This window comes from Notolepis coatsorum (assembly GCF_963971535.1).
Source record: "Notolepis coatsorum genome assembly, chromosome: 1".
NCBI lineage: Eukaryota > Metazoa > Chordata > Actinopteri > Aulopiformes > Paralepididae > Notolepis > Notolepis coatsorum.
Genome location: NC_140165.1, coordinates 234,827,140 through 234,852,157, shown reverse-complemented (window position 1 = coordinate 234,852,157; position 25,018 = coordinate 234,827,140). Strand labels below are relative to the sequence as shown.

The 25,018-nt window shown below is 42.3% G+C and overlaps 1 protein-coding gene across 1 annotated transcript; it reads left to right on the top strand.

Annotated features, from left to right (window-relative positions):
* Positions 1–8,665: 8,665 nt before the first annotated feature.
* On the top strand, positions 8,666–24,860 carry LOC311244088 (uncharacterized protein). Its single transcript, XM_084333499.1, has 4 exons — positions 8,666–8,985; positions 19,308–19,374; positions 20,862–23,400; positions 23,565–24,860. Exons 1-4 carry the CDS (start codon positions 8,716–8,718, stop codon positions 23,836–23,838), a joined length of 3,150 nt encoding a protein of 1,049 aa, XP_084189625.1. The 5' UTR covers positions 8,666–8,715; the 3' UTR covers positions 23,839–24,860.
* The last annotated feature ends 158 nt before the right edge of the window (positions 24,861–25,018 follow it).

The window sequence follows — 25,018 nt, the reverse complement described above, 5'->3', positions numbered from 1 at the left end:
TTTTTTTTTTTTAATCCAATTTTGCGGGCTCAACCGCTCCACCAGCAATGCCCCCACTATGCAGATGCCTTTAATTTGCCACTGCTCTCCATCGAGGGCCCTACAGATCAATATCCTTTGACTGGTGTATTCTAAAACTCGGTTCTCCGTTTTTTTTTTTTTTTTTCAATATTTCTAGTTTATTTTATTTTGGCTGTTATCTTACCGATCTCAGCCCTAACCAGGGACGCCATGTTGAAAGCTACAGGTCGCCTCTATACATCTCAATCACCTACTCGAGATATAAACCTGCGGCCGCTCGATATCCCCCGGCGAGGTGCTAAAACTCGCCAAGTTCTCGAGTCAATTTACTATTTCTGTCTAGATTACTTCAAGTCACTGGTCTTGTGATATCCAGTTGATATGAAATGTAATCATGAAGAGTTGTTAATCTCTTCTTGTTTGAAATAAACCGAATATTTTGTTTAGGAGAACTATTATATCATGTAATAAAAATAATATTATTATTATCATTATCATCATTATCATCATTTTACGAAAGGGCTTGTAATACTGCTCATTTGAAAGCTTGGTTGTATTACTACTTTTTTAATAAGTATTACCACTGTACTAACACGTAATCATTGTTTGCACTCCCTGGCGCCTCCTGTCCTCCTCCTCCTCCGTCAACGGAACCGACCGTCTTGAACCCTGCAGTGATTCAGACGGTCGAGGTCCCACATTCGACAGAGTCAGTCTGGACACAGAGACACCGGAACCCGCAAACAACACTCATCTACATGCTTAGTATTTCTTATCAGTACATAGCATATACATATATAAATATATATATTTTAGCTGAAAAGCATTAACCAGTCAATTGATTCAATCTGTATTTCAGGACATAGTCACCTCAGAGGAAATCAAGGCGCGGCTGGCATTTGCCGGCATTTGCTGGCAGGGATCAGTCCAAGAACTCAATGGATTATAAAAAGTCATCTTTATTTCAATGAAGTTACAGAAAAAGACTAAATAAAAAATATCCATTACAGTTTAAAAGATTATATAAAAACAAAACATGTCATCTGCATCTTGTCTTCCAAGTCACACACTGGTAAAAACTTCAAAATCTCTCAAAGAAGTCTGTAGGCACCATTCTTCTTCTCTCTCCTTCTCCGTGTAAAAATCCCGCTGTGCTCTCGCCAGTTGGCCCTTTTTATAAGGTCCGTCACGTCACGCCATCATCAGTACATAGCTCCAATCACTGTACAGTACGTGTCATATCCCTCCTTCAGTTATTTGTTACTTTGCAGTTACATATCAAATCAAGTAATTCATAAGAATACAATGCCCCTCTGACTAGAGCTCCCTCTTCTTGGCCTTGCATTCCAGCCGGTCACTTCCCTACTGCATGGGGCCTCTTTCGTTCTGAGACGAGGACGAGGCAGACTGCCGTAATATATCTTACATAGCCCACCACATACATATACAGATATATACAGGTACAATAGGTTACAGGTACAATACAGTACTCGGTGTACTATATTACATTAGTTTACATTACATTATAGTCATTATAGTCTGCTCTCCTCTCCTTCCTCTTCTGATTCAAGACTTCAACCAGCAACCCTTCCCGTCTGAAAGGGTTAACATTACACAGCTCTTTCTCCTCTGTCTCTGTCTCTCTCCTCTCCAGAGGCCCACATTCCGCTGGTTCACTCCCTTTTCACAGCTTTTCACAGACATTTTCTATGGAGACATTTAAAGGCTCAGTTCCATTTTTTTATAAGTAGAGCCATCATAGAGCTGTCTTTCCAGAGTTCAGTTTAAAGATTTATAATGGTCATATAGGAACGACCCAGGATGTCATTGTCAAAAAGTGTCACTTGTTCTGTGGCACTTCTCAAGGTCCCAAGTAGTTTTTCTATTAAGTAGTTGCTCCTGTTCTGGTCCAGGCCGGACACAGTAAAGTCCTCATCCATACTTGGATAGGACCAGGAGAAGGGGGCGAAGCTCACCCCACGGCAGTCCTCAATGATGGCTCGGCTGGTGACATGCAGTCAGGTGAGTTAACAGGACATCCTGTTTCTCGATCTCCTCGGCTGTCATGGTCAGAACTACAGAGTCCATATTGGAGAAACCACATTGAGCCAAGTTGACGGTTCCATCTACTTCTTTGGCATTACCTGCATCTGCAAGTGTGTTAGCATCAGGAAGTATGACAGCAGGTGTAGGCGTGGCTGCTTTTTCTTGAGCTTTACTAAAAAAAGCTTTACTGAAAACAAATTTCTTCTTGGGCAAGACCTGTTCTCCTTTCTCAGTCAGGGTGTTTTGAAGCTTTTGCAGTGATGCTTGAGCCTGACTTATGTAGTATCCCTCATCCATGTTGCCCTCAGGTTTTACTCAACTAAACGCAGAAAGAACCCGTCACTTCTTCTTCTTCTTCTTGTGAATTTCCGGCAGTCTAGACACCTTGAGCAGAATACGGAAGTGATATAGTGTTAACATAGCAGCAAACTATGTTTTCATTGGCGCACTCCCCTCGCGCCAATATGTATCCTCCTGCGCTATTGGTGGAAGAGGGGGGTAGGTATTTCCAAACAAAATCCTTCTATTTTCAAGTTGTATTGAAGGCTGTGTTCACTTCCTAAATATAAAGCTATGATGCTATAGATTCTAGTTCATTGGTGTGTGTGTACTGTGTTTATCCACACAGACATATAGAATGAGAGGAAAATACTCAAATACTGTTAACCTGTGTATTGTACATATTTCACATCTCATTGGCAATAGGGGATATCTGCAGAGCCGCAAGCCCAATGTCTGGAATGAATGGCAGTACATTCTAGACCATTTGTGATGTCACAGTATGATGTCATAATAGACCATTCTAGACCATTTGTGATGTCACAGTATGATGTCATAATAGAACATTCAAGAACATTTGTGATGTCACAGTATGATGTCATAATAGACCATTCTAGACCATTTGTGATGTCACAGTATGATTTCATAATAGCACATTCTAGAACATTTGTGATGTCACCGTATGATGTCATAATAGACCATTCTAGAACATTTGTGATGTCACAGTATGATGTCATAATAGAGGCATCACCCACACTTTCACAATTTCCCCGTGCGGAATTGTCTAGTTATTATTTTTTATTCCAGTCGATCATAATGATCATGATCATATTTACGGAGTGCTCACTGCGTTCGAGAGAGGGAGAGAAAGAGAGGGAGAGAGAGATAGAGAGGGAGAGAGAGACTCACATTTTCGTGACATTACACACTTATGCAGTCCCTCCCGCCGTCCCTCTCTCTCTCTCTCCCTCTCTCCCCCTCCCTCTCCTCGCTAGCTCTCTGCCTGTCAAACCCCGTTTGAGGAAGTGTCGGGTTACACTATACCTACGTCCCAGACACACACGCAGTCAAGTTTGTGTATGTGTGTGTCCCCGACGAGGGAGAGAGATGGCGCACACACACTTCTGCAGTCCCTCCCGCCGTCCCTCTCTCTCTCTCTCTCTCTCTCTCTCTCTCTCTCTCTCTCTCTCTCTCTCTCTCTCTCTCTCTCTCTCTCTCTCTCTCTCTCGCTCGTTCTCTGCCTGTGAAAACCTGTTTGAGGAAGTGTCGGGTTACACTGCACTACAACCATAGAGGGGGCGTTACTGCAGATCAATGCTATGTCGACGTCACAGAAACCGTCAAATCAGATCTCGTGAACTCGAGACTAGACTGATGAGTCAATATGGTAATTAGAGACACAGACCCATTGATACATTTACATTTACATTTGATACTAACCTGTATTACTATAAAACCATGCTAAACACAGAAAAAAGGCATTTATAATGCATGTCCCCTTTAAATCAACTTTCCAGCCCCCTGTCAACTGTCAAATGATGTCAACTGTCAACCTGCATTAACATTCAGTATTCAATATGGTCTGATATTAACATTCAGTATTCAATATTGTCTGATTCAATATTAACATTCAGTATTCAAGTAGAACAGCTAGCTAGCCGTTGTGGACACTCACCTTTCCACAGCAAAACGGTAGGCAAGGCACCTTGGTTGAGAAATGCCGGTTTCAGTCTATGTGTTGTAGGATAGACAGTCCATCTATCCTGTATCAAGATGCACAATGAGATCTTCTTCTTCTTCTTCTTATTTGAATTTCCGGCAGAGTAGACGCATCGTGGCGTATTACTGCCCTCCGCAATTCTTTTTATGGGCTCTTCTTCTTCTCCTTCTTCTCCTTCTTCACCTTCTTTTTCTTCTTCTACTGGACCCCGTCAGCAACTACATTGTCCATTGGAGTGCAGCTACTGCTGCTACTTCCTGCCTGAGCCCCCCTCCGCGGGACCTTCCTTGCCCCCTGCTATCTTATCCTGGGCTGCTTTGTCCCTCGCAGCCTTGTCCCTCGCAGCCCCCTCAGCCAATTCTTTACACACCTCCTTCCAGTCCAGACCTTCCAATCCCAGATGTTGAACCGCTATCCTAACAATCATCTTCACCATCTCTGTTCTACCCGTAACCTCTGCCATACCAGTAACTACCCCTGCCACGAAGGCCACAATACCTAATTTCTCCTGCCTTCCCCTCTCTCTTTCCACCTGCTCTACCCTCACTGCCAAATGCCCTCCTTCAACCCCCTGCACCCTTTCTTGGCTACCCTGTCCTGCCCTGCTAACCGCCCCAGCATACGTCAACTTACCCTCCCTTCTCTCTCTCCGATCCGCGACCTCCTTCATCATCACCTCGCACCCCCGAAACGCTACACTATGCTCCCCACCACAACTACAGCACTTCGGCTTCACTCCCTCTCCACATTTCCCATATTCATGTTCCCCGCCACACCTAGCGCACCTCATCCCCTTCATACACGTGGTAGCTATATGGCCAAACCCCTGGCACCTATAGCACCTAAGAGGATTATGAACAAATTCCCTAACCCTATACATCCTACGCCCTACTAACACCTCCCTAGGAACAACCCCACCCTCAAACGTAATCACTACCGTCCCCGTCACTGCCCTCTCCGCTCCCCTCTTCATCCTTGCTGCACTCTTAACTATGCCATTACGCCCGTCCTCCTTTAGCTCTTCCACCAGCTGCTCTACTGTAACCTCGACCGGTACCCCAACTATCACCCCCTTACATCCCCCCCCCCTCTTCTCCCCTACTCTCGCCACCTTACTTATACCCACCCCCCCAATGCTCTGCATCTTCCTAGCCACCTCCACCTGCCCCTCACTACCACACCCTACGGCCAGATTCCCATCCCACAAAACGTTCACGTACTTTACCTCTCCTAATCGCTCGGCAATGAGTTTGGGCCACTCGAGCCTACCTACTTTCCTCTCATCCCTCTCCCCCTCAAGCCTGACCACTATATGGATCACTTCCGCTTTTGCCACATCTTTTCCTGCACCCCCGTCTCCCGGCCCACTTGAGCTATCGTCCCCCCCTTTCTTCCTCTTCCCCCCTTCTCCCCCCCTCTCCTCCCCCCTACTCTCACTATCCCCATCGCTGTCGTTCCTCTCCGTCCGCTTCTTCCTCTTCTTCCTCACCGTATCCCACCCCTCCTCCTCCCTCTCTTCTTTCTCCCTCTCCTCCCCACTGTACTCCGACTGATCGCGAATATCGGTCGTTAGCTCCATTTGCCGTTCTTCCTCTTCCTTCTTCTTCTTCTTTACACCATCCGACTCCTTCCCTTTGTCTTCCACCATCTCCGAGACCTCCTTCTCACTTCCCTCTCCGTAGTCTTCCACCATCTCCGAGACCTCCTTCTCACTTCCCTCTCCACACGTCACACCCCGAGGGGACACTGGGCTCGCACCCGGTGACTCGCGTCTCTCCTGACGCAAGCCCTCATTCCACTCGCTCCCATCTCGATTCACCCAAAACCCTGGACATTCTTGCACCGGCCGGGGCCATTCACGAGGAATCCACTCTCCCCGCTCTCCATAAGCTGCATGGCTCGCCTTCCACCACCGCTCACTCCCCCTCAGCTTCTTAGGCATCTTATCTTGAGAATTGTTGAATATATATAGAACACAAAATGTGTGTTCTATATATATTCAACAATTCTAGAACATTTAATGTTCTAGAATGTTCTATTATGACATCATACTATGACATCACAAATGTTTTAGAATGTTCTATTATGACATCATACTGTGTTTGAGTTCCATTTGAATAATATAAATAATGTTTGGTAAGGCTGTCCCCGAAGTCTGTTTTTGGGATTCAAACTTCGTCAGGGTTCTTCGAACAGACGTTCGAACCTTCGTTTTTAATTAAAAAAGTCAAATGTAAAAAAATACATTTATAATTTTTTTTTAAATATATATATCCTCAAACTAAATCCTCAATTTGAATAAAGTGATTAAAACTTCGTCAGGGTTTTTCGAACGGACGTTCGAACCTTTGTTTTTAATAAAGAAATTAAAATTAAAAAAATAATTCTCTTTTTTTATAAATAATTTTTATTTTTTTGTATCCTCAAACTAAATCCTCAGTTTGAATAAAGTGATTAATCTGATTAAATAAGTCTTTTTTCTTTTATTATTTTGTTAGTGATGTAATCAAAAATAACACTTGGAACAAAAAAAGAGACCGCAGCCTCTTGCATTGGTGACGAGCGCAATCTCCGCTATGCCACCCGACAAGCAAAGCCATTACTTTAAGTTGCAGGCAAGAAAGACAAGTCTGTCCACTGTCTCTGGGTTTAACAAAAAAATAAGTAAAAGTAAGTTTTTTTTATATCGATTATTAAAATATCGTGATATTTATCGTTATATCGCCCAGCCCTACCCACTTGAATGTGTAAACACCATGTCTCATGACTCACCATAGTGTGAACAATATGTATATATATATACCATCTTATATATCTTCTTTACATATTGTTTTCAAAGGAGTTTCTTTTGGTCTCATGGGTGTTTTACGAGAGAGAGAGAGAGAGAGAGAGAGAGAGAGAGAGAGAGAGAGAGAGAGAGAGAGAGAGAGAGAGAGAGAGAGAGAGAGAGAGAGAGAGAGAGAGAGAGAGAGAGAAATTCTGGAAGAAATTACTGTGAGTGTCAACCTTTAGTAAAGTCCTGTCTTTAGTTATCCTAAATCAATCTTATACAATTGATATCTTAATTATAACTTATTAACCTTAGTTGTATAGTGCATAATGAAACGTTTGTCAATCTGTATTGTTCTAGAGAAAGAATGGGCATTCATTCAAGTCAAAGTTAATTTATCATGGATGATTTGGTCTCCCTGATGTTATATCAAAAAGCAGGGTAGCCGGACCAGCACTCAGGTTCAATGTTTTTAATGGCAGCCTGAATAGATAGCAGACATGTTTCGGACAATGTCCTTCTTCAGTGATATGGCTAGCAATGGAAATACATTCAAGATGGTAGTTAAATACACCTGGCAGGTAATTACATGACATGACACGGCAGGAAATGACATCACAACGCAGGTGTGCCGGTGCAATGTGACCAAAGGAATGACCTATCAAATCTCCCTGATGTTGACTCCTTAGCCACATCCTTGGGTTGTTTAATACTGGACGAGTGTTTCATAACGGCCGTTGTGCGGGCCGGTTTCGGGGCCGGTGCGTGGGCCGGTGCGTGGGCCGGTGTGTGGGCTGGTGCGTCTGAATGTCCCGGGCTGAATTTGTGTCCCAGTCCGCCCCTGGGGGAAAGTAACATAGAACGCCAGCCTAACGCTGCTCTACCAGTCGACTATTACAATAATATGATAAGTCAATAATGATAAGATTGGGCCTGATCATCTTGTATCATATATCATAACTTTGCAATATGATATACAGTAGACCTATATCATAACAGAACTGTGTTCACAACTAGAAGGCAGAAAGACAATGTGGACCATATTAGAGAAACAAGTCAAAAAAACTATTCTGATCTGAAACCAATTTGTGGTCTGGAACAAAAGAGTGATTTAATAATTACTCATCATTACTGATAACGAATTATTAAGGTAATCAGTTCAGTCTGAGCCAATTAACACACACACACATGGATTGGGTGTAGTAGTCTGAACTGGAAGACATTTCTTCCAATCTGGCTTTTCACCCTGTGTGGCTACCTTAACCCAGGTTTAGTTGGCCCACTGGTCACTAGGTACTAGCAGGTACTGTATATGTAATGGTGGTCACTAGGTACTAGCAGGTACTGTATATGTAACAGTGGTCACTAGGTATTTCCCATAATGTTGGTGTGTTCCTAATCCTATGTGTTGGAGAAGGTCTTGCATATAATATTGGGGAGTTGTCTCCTCCAACATGGCTACATGTAACCACTTTAAAAAGATAATGCTTAATTTCTGTCCAATAATAAGAGTAGGTCAAACATTGGAAAAGCATATTATTACTTTTGATTTTTTTTTTTTTTTAAATCCAGGATTAATACATAAATACATTTTTGGTTGATGGGCCTATATTTCTCGTATATCAACACAGCAACTGTTTTGTACAGAAACCCATATATATTATTAATTAATTATTGGTAAACATGAGCACATTGTAATGTTTGTCATTCTTTTATCGCTAATCCCAGTATATTATTTGATGACCTTTATTTTGAAAATAAAAGCAGAGCCACTGAAGAACACCGGAAGTGTGCGCAATGTTATTCGACACATCTGCGCAGCGGCCACTAACTCGGCGCGCACATTCACGTTAGCTTTTTGTCCCGATTATTTTTAAACATGTCGGTTGTAAAGGAAAATTTCCAATCCCAGGCAACGTCCATTTTATCTTCATTCGTTGAAGAAATCTACAGGATAGTTGATGAGGATTTGACGGAACAATGCGAAGAAGAGAAGCTCGAGCCACTGATACAGGCGTTGATTAAAGAAACGGTGCGCAAACTCGGTAGCGTGTTTGCGGAGTGTACTTCGATTTTACAACACGGTGACACCGTTAAGAAGAGGAAGCTGGCAGCGATCGAGAGGTTTCCAGGGATAACCGATCAGACCGTGAGTAGTTGGATCACGTTTCGCTAGAGTATCTTTGCCCATCATAGCCCCATTTCGTGACTGTGATGCCCGCCAACAAGGATGCACTCGGCCAAACCTTGTTGGCGGGCATCACAGTCACGAAATGGGGCTACTTTGCCCAACGACGTAGGTGGAATAGACCACTGCACTTCCGAAAGAGCGCGGACAAAGAGTCGTAGCTACAACCATAGACATATAAAATAAAGGCTACAACCACTTACGCCAAGGCTCTACTCAACTTTAGGCTGGTTTGAGATCAGCTAGGCCTTGCCATGCGCGTTGCATGACGGTTAGAATGGTGACCGACTCGCTCTGGAAATCTCGCGGGAGCAAGGCAGTTTTCAGGGCTAGGCGACGCAGTTGCTCTCCACCGACTAATTACTCATCGCGGGAATAGGTGAGTAGACCTCATGCGCATGCACGATGGGAAACGACTTGCTCTGGTTTGCGAGCAACGCTCTCAAGGCCGCGCTGTGAGGACGCCGCTCAGCAGCGCCACCCACCCAGTGGCTGAATTGGAGTATTGCAGCTTGGTCGAGCCAGTGAAAACAATCGAGAACAGTTTAGAATAGATAATAAGAAACATGTAGTAGGAGTATTCATCATAGACCTAAAAATAAAGGCATTCGATACCATTAATCATGACATATTACTGAAACAAATGGAAAGGTATGGTGGCGTTAAACTGGTTGAATAGTTATTATATACGGAATATAGGCAACAGTTTGTGCAGGTGGGTGACCATAAATCACATGCCAATAAAGTCGGGGTCAGTGTTGGGACCTTTATTGTTTATTTTATACATCAATGACATATGTAGTGTATCAAATATTTTGAAATGTGTTTTATTTGCAGATGATACCAACCAATTTTTGTTCTGGAGGTCACCACCACATAAATGAGTACATTAAAATTGTGGTTTGATTTAAATAAATTTACATTAAATTTTTTGAGTAAAACCAAACTTGTGTTATTTGGATGCTAATCGTAAAATAGTACAAATGATTTTAACATGGAAAGAGTGAAAATACATTTCTAGGTGTGATACTGAACCACAAACCTGCTGGAAACCTCACATAAACTACATAAAATTAATAATAAAATACTAATAAATAATTGCTAATATACTAATAAAATAATCAACTCATTAATTATTATAAGCGTCACGCGTGTACTAATATGGATTCCGGCAGCGTCCGCAGCACAGCACTGCTGTTGAAATTGTTTTCAGGGAAAACACTGTAAATGCTGTCTTAATAAACATATCTGCAATGGAGTTTATATCGAAATAACAGTATCAACCCCCCTGAACAAAATATAATGAGTTATTTGAAGAAGCTCTTGGTACACAAGCTCCTGTATCCAATAATAAATGAAGACTTGATTCACATCAATTTGTAGTGAGTGTTATAGTATTTCTACCCAGGGCTCGAAATAAAAAAAAAATTACTTGGTAGCACTGGTGCTCCCAACTTCAAAAAGTTGGGAGCACCAGCAAAAATGTAGGAGCACCCACCAAAATGTAAGGAGCACTAACAATATATAATGTAATATATATATTTTTTTATAAAAAAAAAACGACTATAACAGTTAGGGATTGGTATCGTTAGGATTTTATCGATACTACTATTATCAATACTGCTTAACGGTTCGGTACATTATCGATATTCTTTTTTTAGTTTTTTTTTATCATTTTCCCCCTCCATTTTCCTCCGATTTTCTCCCATCCCAATGTTAGTCGTTATGCCAATTCCCAATCCCCTTCCTGGTCGCTGCGCACTTACCCCCCACAGTCAGTCTGGGAGAGTGGAGGCTACCACGTGCTTCCTCCGACACACGTCCAGCCAATCAACCGCTTCTTTTCACCTGGCAGCGCGGATTCTCATTGAGAGGGCGTAGCGTGTGGAAGGATCACACTATCCCACTCGGGTCCTATCCGCGCTTAGCAGGCGCCCCGACCGAACTGTAGGAGTCGCTGTTTACAACGACCCGGACCCACCCCGCCAGCTTCTCCCACCCTCTAATACTGCCAATTGTATTAGTGTGAACGGCCAGCCAAGCTGGTGACAACCCCGGAGCTGTGAGCTGGATTCGAACAGGCGAATCTAGCCGCTCCGGGGTTTGGTGACGAACGCAATCTCCGTTACGCCACCTGACCGCCCTCATTATCGATACTCTTAACGGTTCTTTTAGATTATTATTATTATTAAAAAAAAATTATACATTTATTATTTGAATGGCTTATGGTAGGCCTGCCGCGATAAGTACTGATTTAGCACCGATTTAGGTGCGACCCAATATATTTTATGAGTTTTTAAAAAAAATTATATATTCAAAAAAAAAAAAAAAAAAAAATCAGATTTTTTTTTTTTTTTTTTTTTTTTTTTTTTTTTTTTTAAGAATAAAGTTTCATAGAAATCTTAGTCAAACATTTAGTATTATGGATATTAAACATGCTGGCAGAGTACATGCATCCATGTTGTTGTGAACATTTTAATTAAATAAAGAAATTCCCTATCCATAGTCGCTGTGGGAAAGAATAAAATAAAAAAATAAAATAAAATAAATTCCCTACCTACCCATGGCCAAACTGACAACCAACCTGAAACCAACTATTATTTTTGTTAGGCCCAAGTAGTTACTCGCTACTGCCCGGAGAAACTGGACTGCTAAATAAAGATTAAAGATCTAGCGTTGATGCTATCCAATGCTAACAACATTAGCTAAATAGCTAACAAACGAAATACAGCGTATAGCATAGCTACAACACAGAATAACGTTATACAATTACATGCATCATTGTTTACAATGAACGGGTTGGTCAAAGGACTGGACACGGGGACAAGTTAAACATGAATTACTTTATTATAACTAGAGTTGTTCCGATACCGATACTGGTATCGGAAATGCCGCCGATACTGCCTAAAATGCTGGTATCGGTATCGGCGAGTACACGTAAATTCTAGCCTCCGATCCCATGATGTAATTTATCTCCTGCCGAGTCCTGCGGAGAGTGAGGATTATAAAATGAACATGTTTTAAAGTGTGATGCTGTGTCATTTTAACAGCAGATACACTTTCTTAAATTCCATTGTCCCCGACAGTGCGGTGTGACGGGGAGCTCGGACGGGAATCGGGCTGTGTTTGGCTGGTGTTATGATAGCATTAGCTGGAAAGATAGCTAGTTGGAACAACATCCGCTTTTAACGTTACATCAAATCAGATGATCGCCTGTCCTTTCTCCAGGACCTAACACTGTCCGTGACCGTCTATCAACAATAATGCACCCACGGTGAATTGTATTTAAGTTAAGTAGCTACGGACTAGCGTTAGCTGACTATTACTAACGTTATCAATGCGGGAAGACGCGCTAGGTCAGTTAGCTTAGCTTGATAACGTTACCGTGTCTAAAGTTGGTGCTATTCACATAATCCAGCAATAATGGCTGCAGACCTGCAAGCAAAGTACAGCAAGTGCCAAAGGATAAGAGTCTGAGGCGGAGTTTCAAAAGAGAATGTTGAATATTTATTTTGCATCAAAAACCACAACATGAACGTTCTATCTGCCACTAGCTTACAGACTGAATATGGTATATCTGCAGAGCCACTGAGTAGCGAGTGCAACACCGTTTAATGTCCGTGTGGATCATTGGAGTAGGGTATATCTGCAGTGCTGCAGCCCATACTCATTGATTAATGATACTAATACAAATCTATACAATCACCTGTTGTTGAATAAATACTATACATTCTAGTTATTACTAAAAAACAGTATAACAGTATCTGAAAGAAAAAAAAAAGTATAATTTATATAATTTTTTTTTTATGCACTGGTATCGGATAAATATCGGTATCGGCCGATACCCAAAGCTTAGGTATCGGAATCGGATTGGAAAGGGAAAAATGGTATCGGAACATCTCTAATTATAACTAGGGATGCACGATATTGATTTTGACACCGATATCGATACCGATAACTTTATGCTCCTCAAGCCGATTACCGATAACCGATATTTATTGTATTATAATATTTTTTTTAAATGTATATATATATATATATATTTATCAACATTTTTTTTTTTTTTTTTAGTATTTATAAGCTCCGACGTCATCGGTACTGCTATCGGTACTCGAGAAATTATGGAGTTTTTTTTAGGAATTTAAACGTCGCAAACTAATCTTGTTGGCCGTTTGTCTCTGCCTGCGAGAGGAGCAGGCTGTGCTGTGCTCTCTCCTCTCTTCCCCTCCCACACACACACACGCACTCACACACACACACGTCACACACACTGGTGCTGCCGAGTACAGACGGCTCTGCTCTCATCATGGGCCTGGGTCTATTTTACTAAAGTTGATGCTGACAACGCTCGTTGCCACAAGTGCAACAAGACATTTGCCAGTAATGTATAAGCGCTGGTACTTGTCAATGTGGCTGGCGGGGAACTAACGTTACCGAGTAGAGTAATGGCTGACAATCCGGAGGTAAATAAACGAACGAGAGCTTCTGATTGGTGGTAAGAAGAAGAGGTGGGTCCAAGCGGTGGGACGTAATTGGCAGATCGACTGTCTGCCTCCGAATGTAACGTGACTACGTCACAGCCAAGAAAGGGAGCGCTGGATTTGTGAAAAACTCCCTGTTCCTAAACCACACGCTATCAGTTTTACCACAGTACTGGCAAAACGGGAGGAGGCTATAATAAAAACAAGCGCCCTTCATCCAAATCCACCCACACCGGATTTCTTTTAACCAAAACATTTATTATATATTATCGGAGCCATCAATAACGTTATCGGGATGACGTCATAATTGCTGATATCGGCCCGATAATTATCGTGCATCCCTAATTATAACAGGTAGTTTCGAGTCGTGCTGCAGTGCCTACGCACCACAGCTATTCTATTATATACGGCTTTGACGCTTTCTCCTCATCGTTGATTGCCTGTAGTAGCTGCATCTAACGTTAGTAGCTAACGTTAAAACTAACCTAAAGTTAGTTGTTCACCAACAATCTCAACATTTGTTTTATCATTAGCTCTAAAACACAGAACCGGACGAGACAAGTTGTCTGCTCAATATGTTCTGCTAGGCAGCTAGAATAATAACAACAATACTTCCGGTCGGACCGGTGGGTGGGTTTCGGACCGGTGGGTGGATTATTTTTGCCCATCCCTAGTTTATCCTGTGCTGAAGTCTCCATTCCAATAGAGATAGTATATATTTTGGTGTTTATTTGATTATTGTTTCACTGCCTTTATTATTGCGTTTCCAGTTTTTTCCTCACACTTTATTAACATTTTGTACATGGTACATTAATAATACATGTACATGTTAAAAGGATGACACAAAAAGCCAGACAGAGGGCTTGTTTCCATTTTCAGTTTGTTTTATAATAAACAATCAAACTGAGCATTTTTTTTATTTAGGATATTTAACATGTCTTCCAATGTTAAATAAAGGTTTATTGCACTTTGAAATGGTTTCCTTGCATTATTATGCTAGTATTATATTAGTAAAAAAAAATAAAAAGGTTAATTGAAAACTTTTGGGAAATACATTTCTCCAAAAAAAAATCTCTAACCGGTCGCAATAATATCGCTTATCGCGATATTTTCGGGGGCAATTAATCGCCCAGCAAAATGTGTTATCGTGGCAGGCCTAGCTTAAGGCTATATCTGTACTTGATGTTTGTTTGTTGTGTTGCCACTTGCCAGGCATTAAAGCGTTCCGTCTTGAGACGGATATCCGTCCATTTAATTTGGAGTTCAGTCATTTGATTCGGAGTCGTGACGGATTTTAACCTGAGCCAATCGGAGGCGTCAAATATCATGAAAAATTGCTTCTTTTTTTCTACTGCGGCCGCGCCAAGCAGTCATTGGCGAGCATAATGTCGCGGTGCTATGAAAAAATCTGTCTGCAATGAATGAATTTACTGCGTAGATGCGTGTGTGGAAAAAAGATTTGCGTGTTAAGTGAATCTGGGCCACGCTATATACTTGGAAGTTGTAGTCTATCGTGCGATTAAATACCATGTCCCCGTCTGCGTAGAGTCCACATCCAACACCAAATCCCAGAATTCCTTGCGAACAATCGAATCGAAACTGAATGTGGCCAGTTCTGTGCAGCAGCATCGCCAAAGAACTTCCTTTCAATAAATTTAAGCCGCAAATTTTTCTCTGCAAGAAGAACGGAGCGGATATCAGTCCATCTTATGACAACCACGTCCGATGTGGAGAGATGATAATAAGAGACCATAGCCGATTAAATTAAGTCTGATCTGGCAGTGATGATTGACGGGGACACGGACACTTCTAACGTTCAGCCATGCATTAGGTGAGTCGCCCACTATTAGGACGTGAAATACTGTCTACTTAAATTTCCCTCCGGGGATCAATAAAGTATCTACCTACCTATCTATCTATCTATCTATCTAATAATGAGACAATATGCAAATAAGCTAATACTAATAATTGTCACGGTTCCCCGTATGAAAGTGGCTCGTTTTGCATAGTATTACATTCCTCTTCTATAAACAATCAAAGTCCTACCGTAAGAGCCTCATACGGGTCAATTAAACCTTTTTGATTAGTCTTTCCTTCCAGGTTGAACTGAACATTTCACTGTCAAAAGCGCAAACTTAAACAAGGTTGCGTCGCAACACGGTTTTCAAAATAAAGGTCACATATACAAATACCTCTCAATTCTTATTAAAAAAAAAGTCCCGGATATACATAAAACATTAATTGGCATAGATCTCTATAAACTGCTATACATTTCTCATTTAGGGGCAAGTGTGCCCCTAATGAAAAAGCTTAGCGTACAACCCTGCTAATGTACAGTCTCCTCCCCATATGTATATAATCTCTGTTAGGATCTATGGGTAACTACTGTATATTTGCATATCATATGTCACAAATGTAACATTACTATATATACCTGTAGTATGTCACTATGAATAAAAAATGGGGGACCCTGATGTAAACAAGACGAACGTCTTTCTCTGGTCTGCATCCCCTTAACAATTGTGTGTATTGAGCTGTACTGTATTGTACCCATTCTGCAATCTGTAAAATATTGATTGTTATTAACAGATTGCAGAATGGGTACAATACAGTACAACTCAATACACACAATTGTTAATGGGATGCAGACCAGAGAAAGACTTTCATCTTGTTTACATCAGGGTCCCCCATTTTCAATTCATCATAACATATATGACATACATGACATACAGATAGACAATACTGCTACATCTATACATTTATGACATACCAGATTTACAAATACAGTATTGTTTCTGATACAATAAGAGTCTAAAAAAGAGTATATACATTTGACAAAGAAACTGTACATTGAAGGAGGTTGGGTGGAGGGGGGGGGGCTGTGCATTGGGGGTGGGAGGGGGTAACTGTACATTGGATTATCGACGAAACCGAAACAAGTAGGCTCCCTTAAAACGCTAACGCTATAAAAAAAAAATACAGTGGAGGTTAAAATAAGAATATGACTTGGCCTGAAAGATTTTTTTTTGCTTTAATCCCTGTGTTGCATATTTGAAATAAACTTCAATCAAATCAAACCCCCCCTCTTAAAAAGAAAAACCTGTGTTTAACCTAGCCATCTATAAAACATCATGCTAAAACTGTGAAACAAATGTCCTACTCCCCTAAAGAAAGAAATACATAGCAAACATGACTCAGTTATGCAATAGTGCTGCTGCTTTTTATTTGGTTAAAATCTTTTAGTTAATAAGACTAAAAGACTACAATATGACCACAACGATTTCATGACGGCTTCCTGTCCTCTCATGACGGCTTCCTGTCAATGCAATACACGAAGCATTAACATTAAATTTGCAGCAACAGATTGCTGCTAATTAAACACTTCATGGAAACGGAGTAACGTTAACGTTATGGTGAGTTCATACGTGTAGTGTAGTATGAACTCGACATAATGTTACCGTTACTCCGTTTCCATGAAGTGTTTAATTAAGTCCGTCACAGATGGATGGTACACTGGTAGCTAGCTAACTTTAGCCACAGCTGCAAAATCGAATTTCAATGATGTTATGAGCTATCAGTAGCTAGTAGGGATGTCCGATATTATCGGCCGACCGATATTATCGGCCGATATCGGCAGTAAAATGTGATATCGGAAAATATCGGTATCGGTTTAAATTTTTTTTTTTTTTTTTTTTTTTTAACACATTTATTTAACCTTTATTTACCCAGGCAAGCAAGTAAGAACCAATTCTTATTTTATTTATTGTCAAAAGTATGCATGTTGGTTTAATTCAACAACAAGAGATATGTAATGTTAATTTTTACTTTTTTAATTATCATATTTTGCACAGATAATGCTTACATTTAGAAAGCCTTTTGAATGCATCCAGTGAAATTATTAATTACCTGAAATTATTCCGTTTTTTTGGGGGGAAACCCTGCATATATCGGTATCGGTTGATATCGGTATCGGTATCGAAATTAAGAGTTGGACAATATCGGAATATCGGTATCGGTAAAAAAGCCAATATCGAGCATCCCTAGTAGCTAGCCAGCTAGATGACGTTAGACAACGCCTTGTGTATTAAACTAAAGTGAATAGTTTACTGGGCCATTGTTTAATGCTTCAGTGCTGTTAAAAGAGGAGCTGCATGCTTGCTATCTTCGGTGCAAATGAGACTGGTCTGTGAGGGGGAGGCGCAACGAGGGCACTGCATGCAGCGTGTGTGTGCGTCCACAAGAGGGGGGGGGGGGTGGGGACGCACCAGAACAATTATTTGCGGTTGCACGAATGCTCCCAATTATATTTTGAGGTCGCACAGATACAATTTCCTGCTACCGTTTTCCAATCCTACCCCTCCCCTGTCTCGAACGTTGTTAGGCCATGCCTCCCACAGGTCGGCATGTGGACGAAGCCTTGCATCACGTGTCCCCTCCGGTACACGAGGAGGCAGCTGTCGCATCTTTTCACCTGCACAGCGCCATCTCTCAGCGGCGAGGGTCTGCGTGGGAGGGACACGCCCGCCGCCCCCGTTGCTTCCTGATTCTGCTGCGCAGGTGCACCAACCGACCTGTAGGAGTCGCTGTCCACAACGTCTGATCCCCACCCACCAGCTTCCCACCCCTAATACTGCCAATTGTATTAGTATGAACGACCAGCCAAGCTGGTAGCAACGGCGAGAGCTGGGCTCGAACCCAGCATCTCCTGCGTTAGTGGCCAGCGCCTTGCCCACTGCGCCACTTAGCCGCCCTTACCCTGCTACCGTTTCTCAATATACCCCCCACATATATCCAAAGGATAATTAGCTGGCCAAACATTATCAGTGCTCTCGAAATTATAATTAGCCGAAACTATAATATATAGGCATTGGGCCTAACAAAATTAATAGTTGGTTTCAGGTTGGTTGTCAGTTTGGCCATGGGTAGGTAGGGAATTTATTTTATTTTATTTTTTTATTTTATTCTTTCCCATGGCGACTATGGATAGGGAATTTCTTTATTTAATTAAAATGTTCACAACAACATGGATGCATGTACTCTGCCAGCATGTTTAATATCCATAATACTAAATGTTTGACTAAGATTTCTATGAAACTGTATTCTTAAAAAAAAAAAAGAAAAAAATCTGATTTTTTTTTTTTTTTTTTTTTTTTTTTTTATATAATTTTTTTTTTAAACTCATAAAATATATTGGGTCGCACCTAAATCGGCAGGGTCGGTCGGCAACCTGAAACCAACTATTATTTTTGTTAGGCCTTAGGCCTATATCTCGTTGCACACATCTTGCATGATAAAGCGGCTGCTGAATAATTCGTATATATATATGTGAGAACGTGAACGCGATATCTGCCATTGCGAGACGAGCCGAGCAGGCTATAGTCAACTCTGAGGTGTTCAACTTTTTTACTTCTCCCCCGGCTGTAATCGGCTACTCACGCTTGTTTTCTAGGCGAGCTGAAAGTAATCTCAAACAAGCCTATTAATAGGGAGGTGTAGTGGTTACGTCATTGCTGTTTCTCCGCGGTCCACCCTCTTGAAAACGCAATGTACTTTGCATCGCCCCCTGTCGGTAGCACGTAAAAATGCTGCTGTAAATGTATCCCAGCCAAGCATCTTTGATTGAGCGGTGGCAAAGGCTCTTATTAAAAGTAGCAAACTTATCTTTACTCAAAAGGACGTAACAAGCTATATGTCGGTGCATCAACTAGTTAACTAAACTAAAGTAGCTGAAATGTGTATTTTTTTGAGTTTTTGTTTGAGTTCTACCTACTCACTCTAGTCTCCTATTCACTCAAATCTCAGGTTGTCTCCACAAACTTAACCAAGGTCAACAGCTGTGATGAAGAAGCAGCGACAAGCAGCTATGAAGGTACGTTTTGAGTTGACCGTTCTCTTGTTTTCATACACCCAGCGATGTACCAAGTCTTTATTTTTTAAATAGTTAACTAGGAAAAAATTAACAAACTGTCTTACTAAGGTGTTGGGACACCACAAGCCGTGAGAACAGCTGCAGTGCCCCTTGGAAGTTGGAACAGTCTGGAACTCTATTGTGGCGAAAGATATTACCTCATTTGTTGTTTTGATGATGGTGGTGGACAAGTGGACCCAAATCATGCCAACACAATTACTTAATTGTATCATGCATTACTCCAGTGAAACATGTTTAATTGTTTTGGCTCTGTACTCCAAGCACATTGGATTGTGAATAATTGAATAATGAACATGAGGTTAAAGTCCAGATTTTCACCTTTAATTTGAGGGTGTTTGTTTACATCCATATCGCGGGGAACCATGTAGGAATTGTAGCCCTTTCTTTTATATATACATAGTCTCTCCATTTTAGGGGACCAATAGTAATTGTATAAATGAACATGCATGTAAATTATGTGACCCACAAATGGTACCAAGATCTGTTTGTTTTCATGATTAATAAAAAACGAACACAAAATATTTACTCAGTTGACAAATCTGAACCAAGATAACATGTTTTATTAACAACTCTCTTTTAGCTAATGTTAGCAGAAAGTCAAAATGTCTCAATATTTGGAGGAATGTCACCCATTGTAAGTATTCACTATGTCATTCCTGTTCCCCAAGACCGTTCAGTCAGTACTCAGTACATGTGAACACAGGCCACTCTCCTAATGCTTGAAATCAGAGAGAGAGAACCCTCCAATCTGGGAATGTAGAATCTGGTCCATAGATTCTGCTTTTGTGGGACCATAAAATATTTGTATGAGCTCTTACACATGAATGGGGTTCATACTCTAGCATAGCTAGAAGGTCTGAACCAGAATTAAAACCTCAAGTTAGACAAAAGAAAAGTGCAGCACAGTTTATTAGCATGACTCAATAAGTGCAGTTGTCAGGTCTGGGCCAAGTAAAGTTTACCCATTGTTGATCATGCGTAGACTCTGGCATAGTCAGACCTCTAACATTTAGCACCATGCCAGCGCAGGAGAGACATCTGGCAGAACCCGTTATCGTTGTGCATTAGGGTGGGGGGAAAAACACTTCTGGATTGTTTGTATTTCGCACAAGAGCGGCGCTAAGCCCAAAATGCACGTAGCTAAATAGTGTCTGGACTGGAGAGAATGTTTCTTAATCAACATTTTCCACCATGAGAGAATAGCTTGCTAGCTTGAAGGCTTCTTGTTGTTATTTATCCTAAAAATAGAAAGTCTAAAAACAAACCGCAAGCTGAGGGAGAGGAGAATGCTGACTGAAATAGTCAACATCCTATGACACAGACTATTGATGATGTCATAGCAATCATCTCCACTGTATGAAATTCTATGGTTATATAATATACCCATGTCTTGTTTTTCTTGTTGTATCCTTCTTTATGTCCTACAGATGAAGATGGTCAACCCGAGAAGAGTCTGGCCAAAGAATGGGAAGGCCCTTCAGGGAGGAGAAAGGAGGAGAGAACCCTACCGGAAGACTCTGGAGAGAGGGTAGAGCAAGAGGGGGAAACCCTGCTGGCAGACTCTGGAGAGCGGGTAGAGCAAGAGGAAGAACCCATGCTGGCAGACACAGGAGAAGCAGTAGAGGCAAAGACGGAGCTCACGTCATCAAGCGCTAGCATAAAAAATGAAAACCTTTCTGAGATCTTGGTGAAAGGCAAATACAAGAATGCTAGCAGAGGAACTGGAGTGAAAGGTGAAGGAACTGGAGTGAAAGGTGGAGGAACTGGAGTGAAAGGTGGAGGAACTGGAGTGAAAGGTGGAGAAGCTGGAGTGAAAGATGGAGGAACTGGAGTGAAAGATGGAGGAACTGGAGTGAAAGGTGGAGGAACTGGAGTGAAAGGTGGAGAAGCTGGAGTGAAAGATGGAGGAACTGGAGTGAAAGATGGAGGAACTGGAGTGAAAGATGGAGGAACTGGAGTGAAAGGTGGAGGAACTGGAGTGAAAGATGGAGGAACTGGAGTGAAAGGTGGAGGAACTGGAGTGAAAGGTGGAGGAACTGGAGATAAAGGTGAAGGAACTGGAGTGAAAGGTGGAGGAACTGGAGTGAAAGGTGGAAAAACTGGAGTGAAAGGTGGAGAGAAAGGTGGAGGAACTGGGGTGAAAGGTGGAGAGAAAGGTGGAGGAACTGGGGTGAAAGGTGGAAAAACTGGAGTGAAAGGTGGAGGAACTGGAGTGAAAGGTGGAGGAACTGGAGATAAAGGTGAAGGAACTGGAGTGAAAGGTGGAGGAACTGGAGATAAAGGTGAAGGAACTGGAGTGAAAGATGGAGGAACTGGAGTGAAAGGTGGAGGAACTGGAGTGAAAGGTGGAGGAACTGGAGATAAAGGTGAAGGAACTGGAGTGAAAGATGGAGGAACTGGAGTGAAAGGTGGAGGAACTGGAGTGAAAGGTGGAGGAACTGGAGATAAAGGTGAAGGAACTGGAGTGAAAGGTGGAGGAACTGGAGTGAAAGGTGGAAAAACTGGAGTGAAGGGTGGAGAGAAAGGTGGAGGAACTGGGGTGAAAGGTGGAGGAACTGGGGTGAAAGGTGGAGAGAAAGGTGGAAAAACTGGAGTGAAAGGTGGAGGAACTGAAGTGAAAGGTGGAAAAACTGGAGTGAAAGCTGGAGAAGGTGGAGGAACTGGAGTGAAAGATGGAGGGACTGGAGATAAAGGTGGAAGAACTGGAGTGAAAGGTGGAGGGACTGGAAAGGAAGGTGGAGTGAAAGGTGGAGGAACTGGAGTGAAAGATGGAGGGACTGGAGAGGAAGATGGAGGGACTGGAGAGGAAGATGGAGGGACTGGAGAGGAAGATGGAGGGACTGGAGAGGAAGATGGAGGGACTGGAGAGGAAGGTGGAGGAACTGGAGTGAAAGGTGGAAGAACTGGTGTGACAGGTGAAGGAACTGGAGTGAACGGTGGAGCTGTGACGGAAACTGTTGGAAAAGACATTGAAGCTGATGCAGGATTAGAAGTTTGCCACAAACGGAGTAGTCGCAGAGGCGGGCGTTTCAAATGTGGAGAGTGCAGCAGGAGCTTCCACCTGATAGATTTGCTGAAACGACACCAACGCACCCATGAAAAGGGCAAACCATACCCCTGCGGTCAGTGCTTGAAATCCTTCGTACTCAAATCTGCCCTCAACAAACACCTCCTCGTCCACGTGAAAAGCACAACAAAGTCCCACAGATTTGCTTGCCGGTTCTGCATCCGGGGGTTCACGACGATAAGAGGTCTGCAGCTTCACGAGAGGATTCACGCGGATGAGAAGCCCTTCAAATGCTCAGCCTGTGATAAAACCTTCTCCCAAGCCAGCGACCTCAAAATACACAAGAAGATGCACTCTTCAGACAAGCCGTTTCCGTGCACTCAGTGCAACAAGGGCTTCCTCACAGAACGGGCTTTAACCCTCCACCAAGTGGTTCACATAGATGAGAAGGCGTACAAATGTGACGTGTGCGGGACCAAGTTCGGCCATCTTGTCAATCTGAAGAAACACCGTCTGATCCACACGGAAAACAAACCCTTCCTGTGTACCGTGTGCGGGAAGAGCTTCAAAGAAGCCTGCATCCTTAAAGCACACATGCAGGTCCACGCCGGAACCAAACCTTTCGTGTGTGACACCTGTGGTAAAGCCTTTGTTCACAACTTCACTCTGACGAGACACAAGCAGCAGCAGCACCCGGAGGTCTGGGTGAAGGTCCACAAGAAAGGATCTCTGGACTGTGAAACCTGCGGTAAGGTGTTTTCCCGCTCGAGTTCTCTGAAGATACACCAGATCCTCCATACAGGACAGAAACCTTTTGAATGTGACATCTGTGGGAGGACCTTTGTGCAGAAAGCCACCTGTATTTCTCATCAGAGGGTGCATACGAAGGAGAAGTCTCACATCTGTAAGGTGTGTGGGAGGGGCTTCAGCGTGCCCCACACTCTCATGGTCCATGTGAGGTATGCATTATGTGTATTTTATATTAATACTTGTGTTGTTGTGTGAAGTTGTAGACTTGGATCTGCGTACTTGCCTGTTTGTAATCGTTGTAAATGCTCTCTGCACAAACGGATTTGGTCAACCTCCTGGCACATGTAATTCAATTCTGGTTGTGATTTTTCAGGACCCACACGGGAGAGAGACCCTACCCCTGCAAGAGCTGTGAAAAGACGTTCATCAGCCCTGGGAATCTCAAGAGGCACATGCTTACTCATACGGGAGAAAAGCCTTTCTCCTGCGGCGTCTGCGGGAAGAAGTTTACTCAACTCAACAACGTGAAAATACACATGAAAGTGCACTCAGGAGGGAAGTCGTTCCCTTGTAAAAAGTGCTCCAAGACCTTTGCCAATGCAAGGAAATTAAAGGGACACAAGTGTGTCATTACTGATAAGCCATGATGTCACAGACTTTTGAGTTAAAAGAAATTCTGAATTATAGCTGCTGCCTAGTTTAGACTTTGCCCCCTTTTTATTTTATTTTTTTTCCCCCACTTTTTCTCCTTATTTTTCTATTTTTCTCCCATCCCAATTTCGGCCTCGCCAATTCTCCCCTCCCCTGTCTCGAACATTGCTAGACTATGCCTCCCACTGGTCGGCTGCAGTGAGGACCAATCCTTGCATCACGTGTCCCCTCCGGTACACGAGGAGGCAGCCTGTCGTATCTTTTCACCTGTACAGCGCGATCTCTCAGTGGCGAGGAGTAACGCGTAGGAGGCTCACGCTGCCCCTGATACTTCCTGATTCTGCTGTACAGGCGCACCAACCGACCTGTAGGAGTCGCTGTCCACAACGTCCGATCCCCACCCACCAGCTTTCCCACCCCTAACACTGCCAATTGTATTAGTATGAACGACCAGCCAAGCTGGTAGCAACGCCGACAGCTGGGCTCGAACCCAGCGTCTCCTGCGTTAGTGGCGAGCGTCTTGCCCACTGCGCCACTTAGCCGCCTGACTTTGCCCATTTTCTTATGTAAATTGTATGTAAGAATGAATAAATTGTTTCTAAATCAGTTTAAACAACTTTACTTCTGCAATGTACTTATTGAGAACTTTTAAAATAGTTTATTAATTGTAACCGTCTATTGTTGAGGGTGTGATGAGCATAATAATGAAAGCTTGGGTTATGTTATTTGAGAATGCATAAATGCAAGTCAGTTTCTGAACTGTTCACAATCCTTATCTATCATCTATCCCCTCAACCTATGAAATCTTTAGCATGTTGACCTATTAGTCTCATCTACCGGTATGTTTGAGTATTTGTGTTCTAGTAGTGCAGTGGTTCTCAAACGACAGTTTTTATTTTATTTTTATCTTTTATATATAATGCTCTGGCAACATTTTGGCAAAATATGCCTCGTTTAAAAAATGTGTATTGATAACATAGTGCTGTAATTACATTTTCTAATAAATATGCATGATCAAGTTCAACAATGTGTGCTTTTATTTTGATATTCCTGCATTCCACATTGAAAATATGAGATTATGTGTGGGGTCCCCAAAAGAAATTCTAAATAAAATTGGGCCGCGGTATGAAAAAGTTTGACAACCCCTTTAAGTAGTGCATTCATGTGTATTGCACT

Excerpts from the sequence above, each read along its gene's own strand:
- LOC311244088 (XM_084333499.1), top strand. The coding sequence starts at position 8,716 with ATGTCGGTTGTAAAGGAAAATTTCCAATCCCAGGCAACGTCCATTTTA. Across the intron at positions 8,986-19,307 it reads CAGGGATAACCGATCAGACC|GTTGTCTCCACAAACTTAAC; the intron begins GTGAGTAGTTGG and ends CTCAAATCTCAG. Across the intron at positions 23,401-23,564 it reads ACTCTCATGGTCCATGTGAG|GACCCACACGGGAGAGAGAC; the intron begins GTATGCATTATG and ends GTGATTTTTCAG.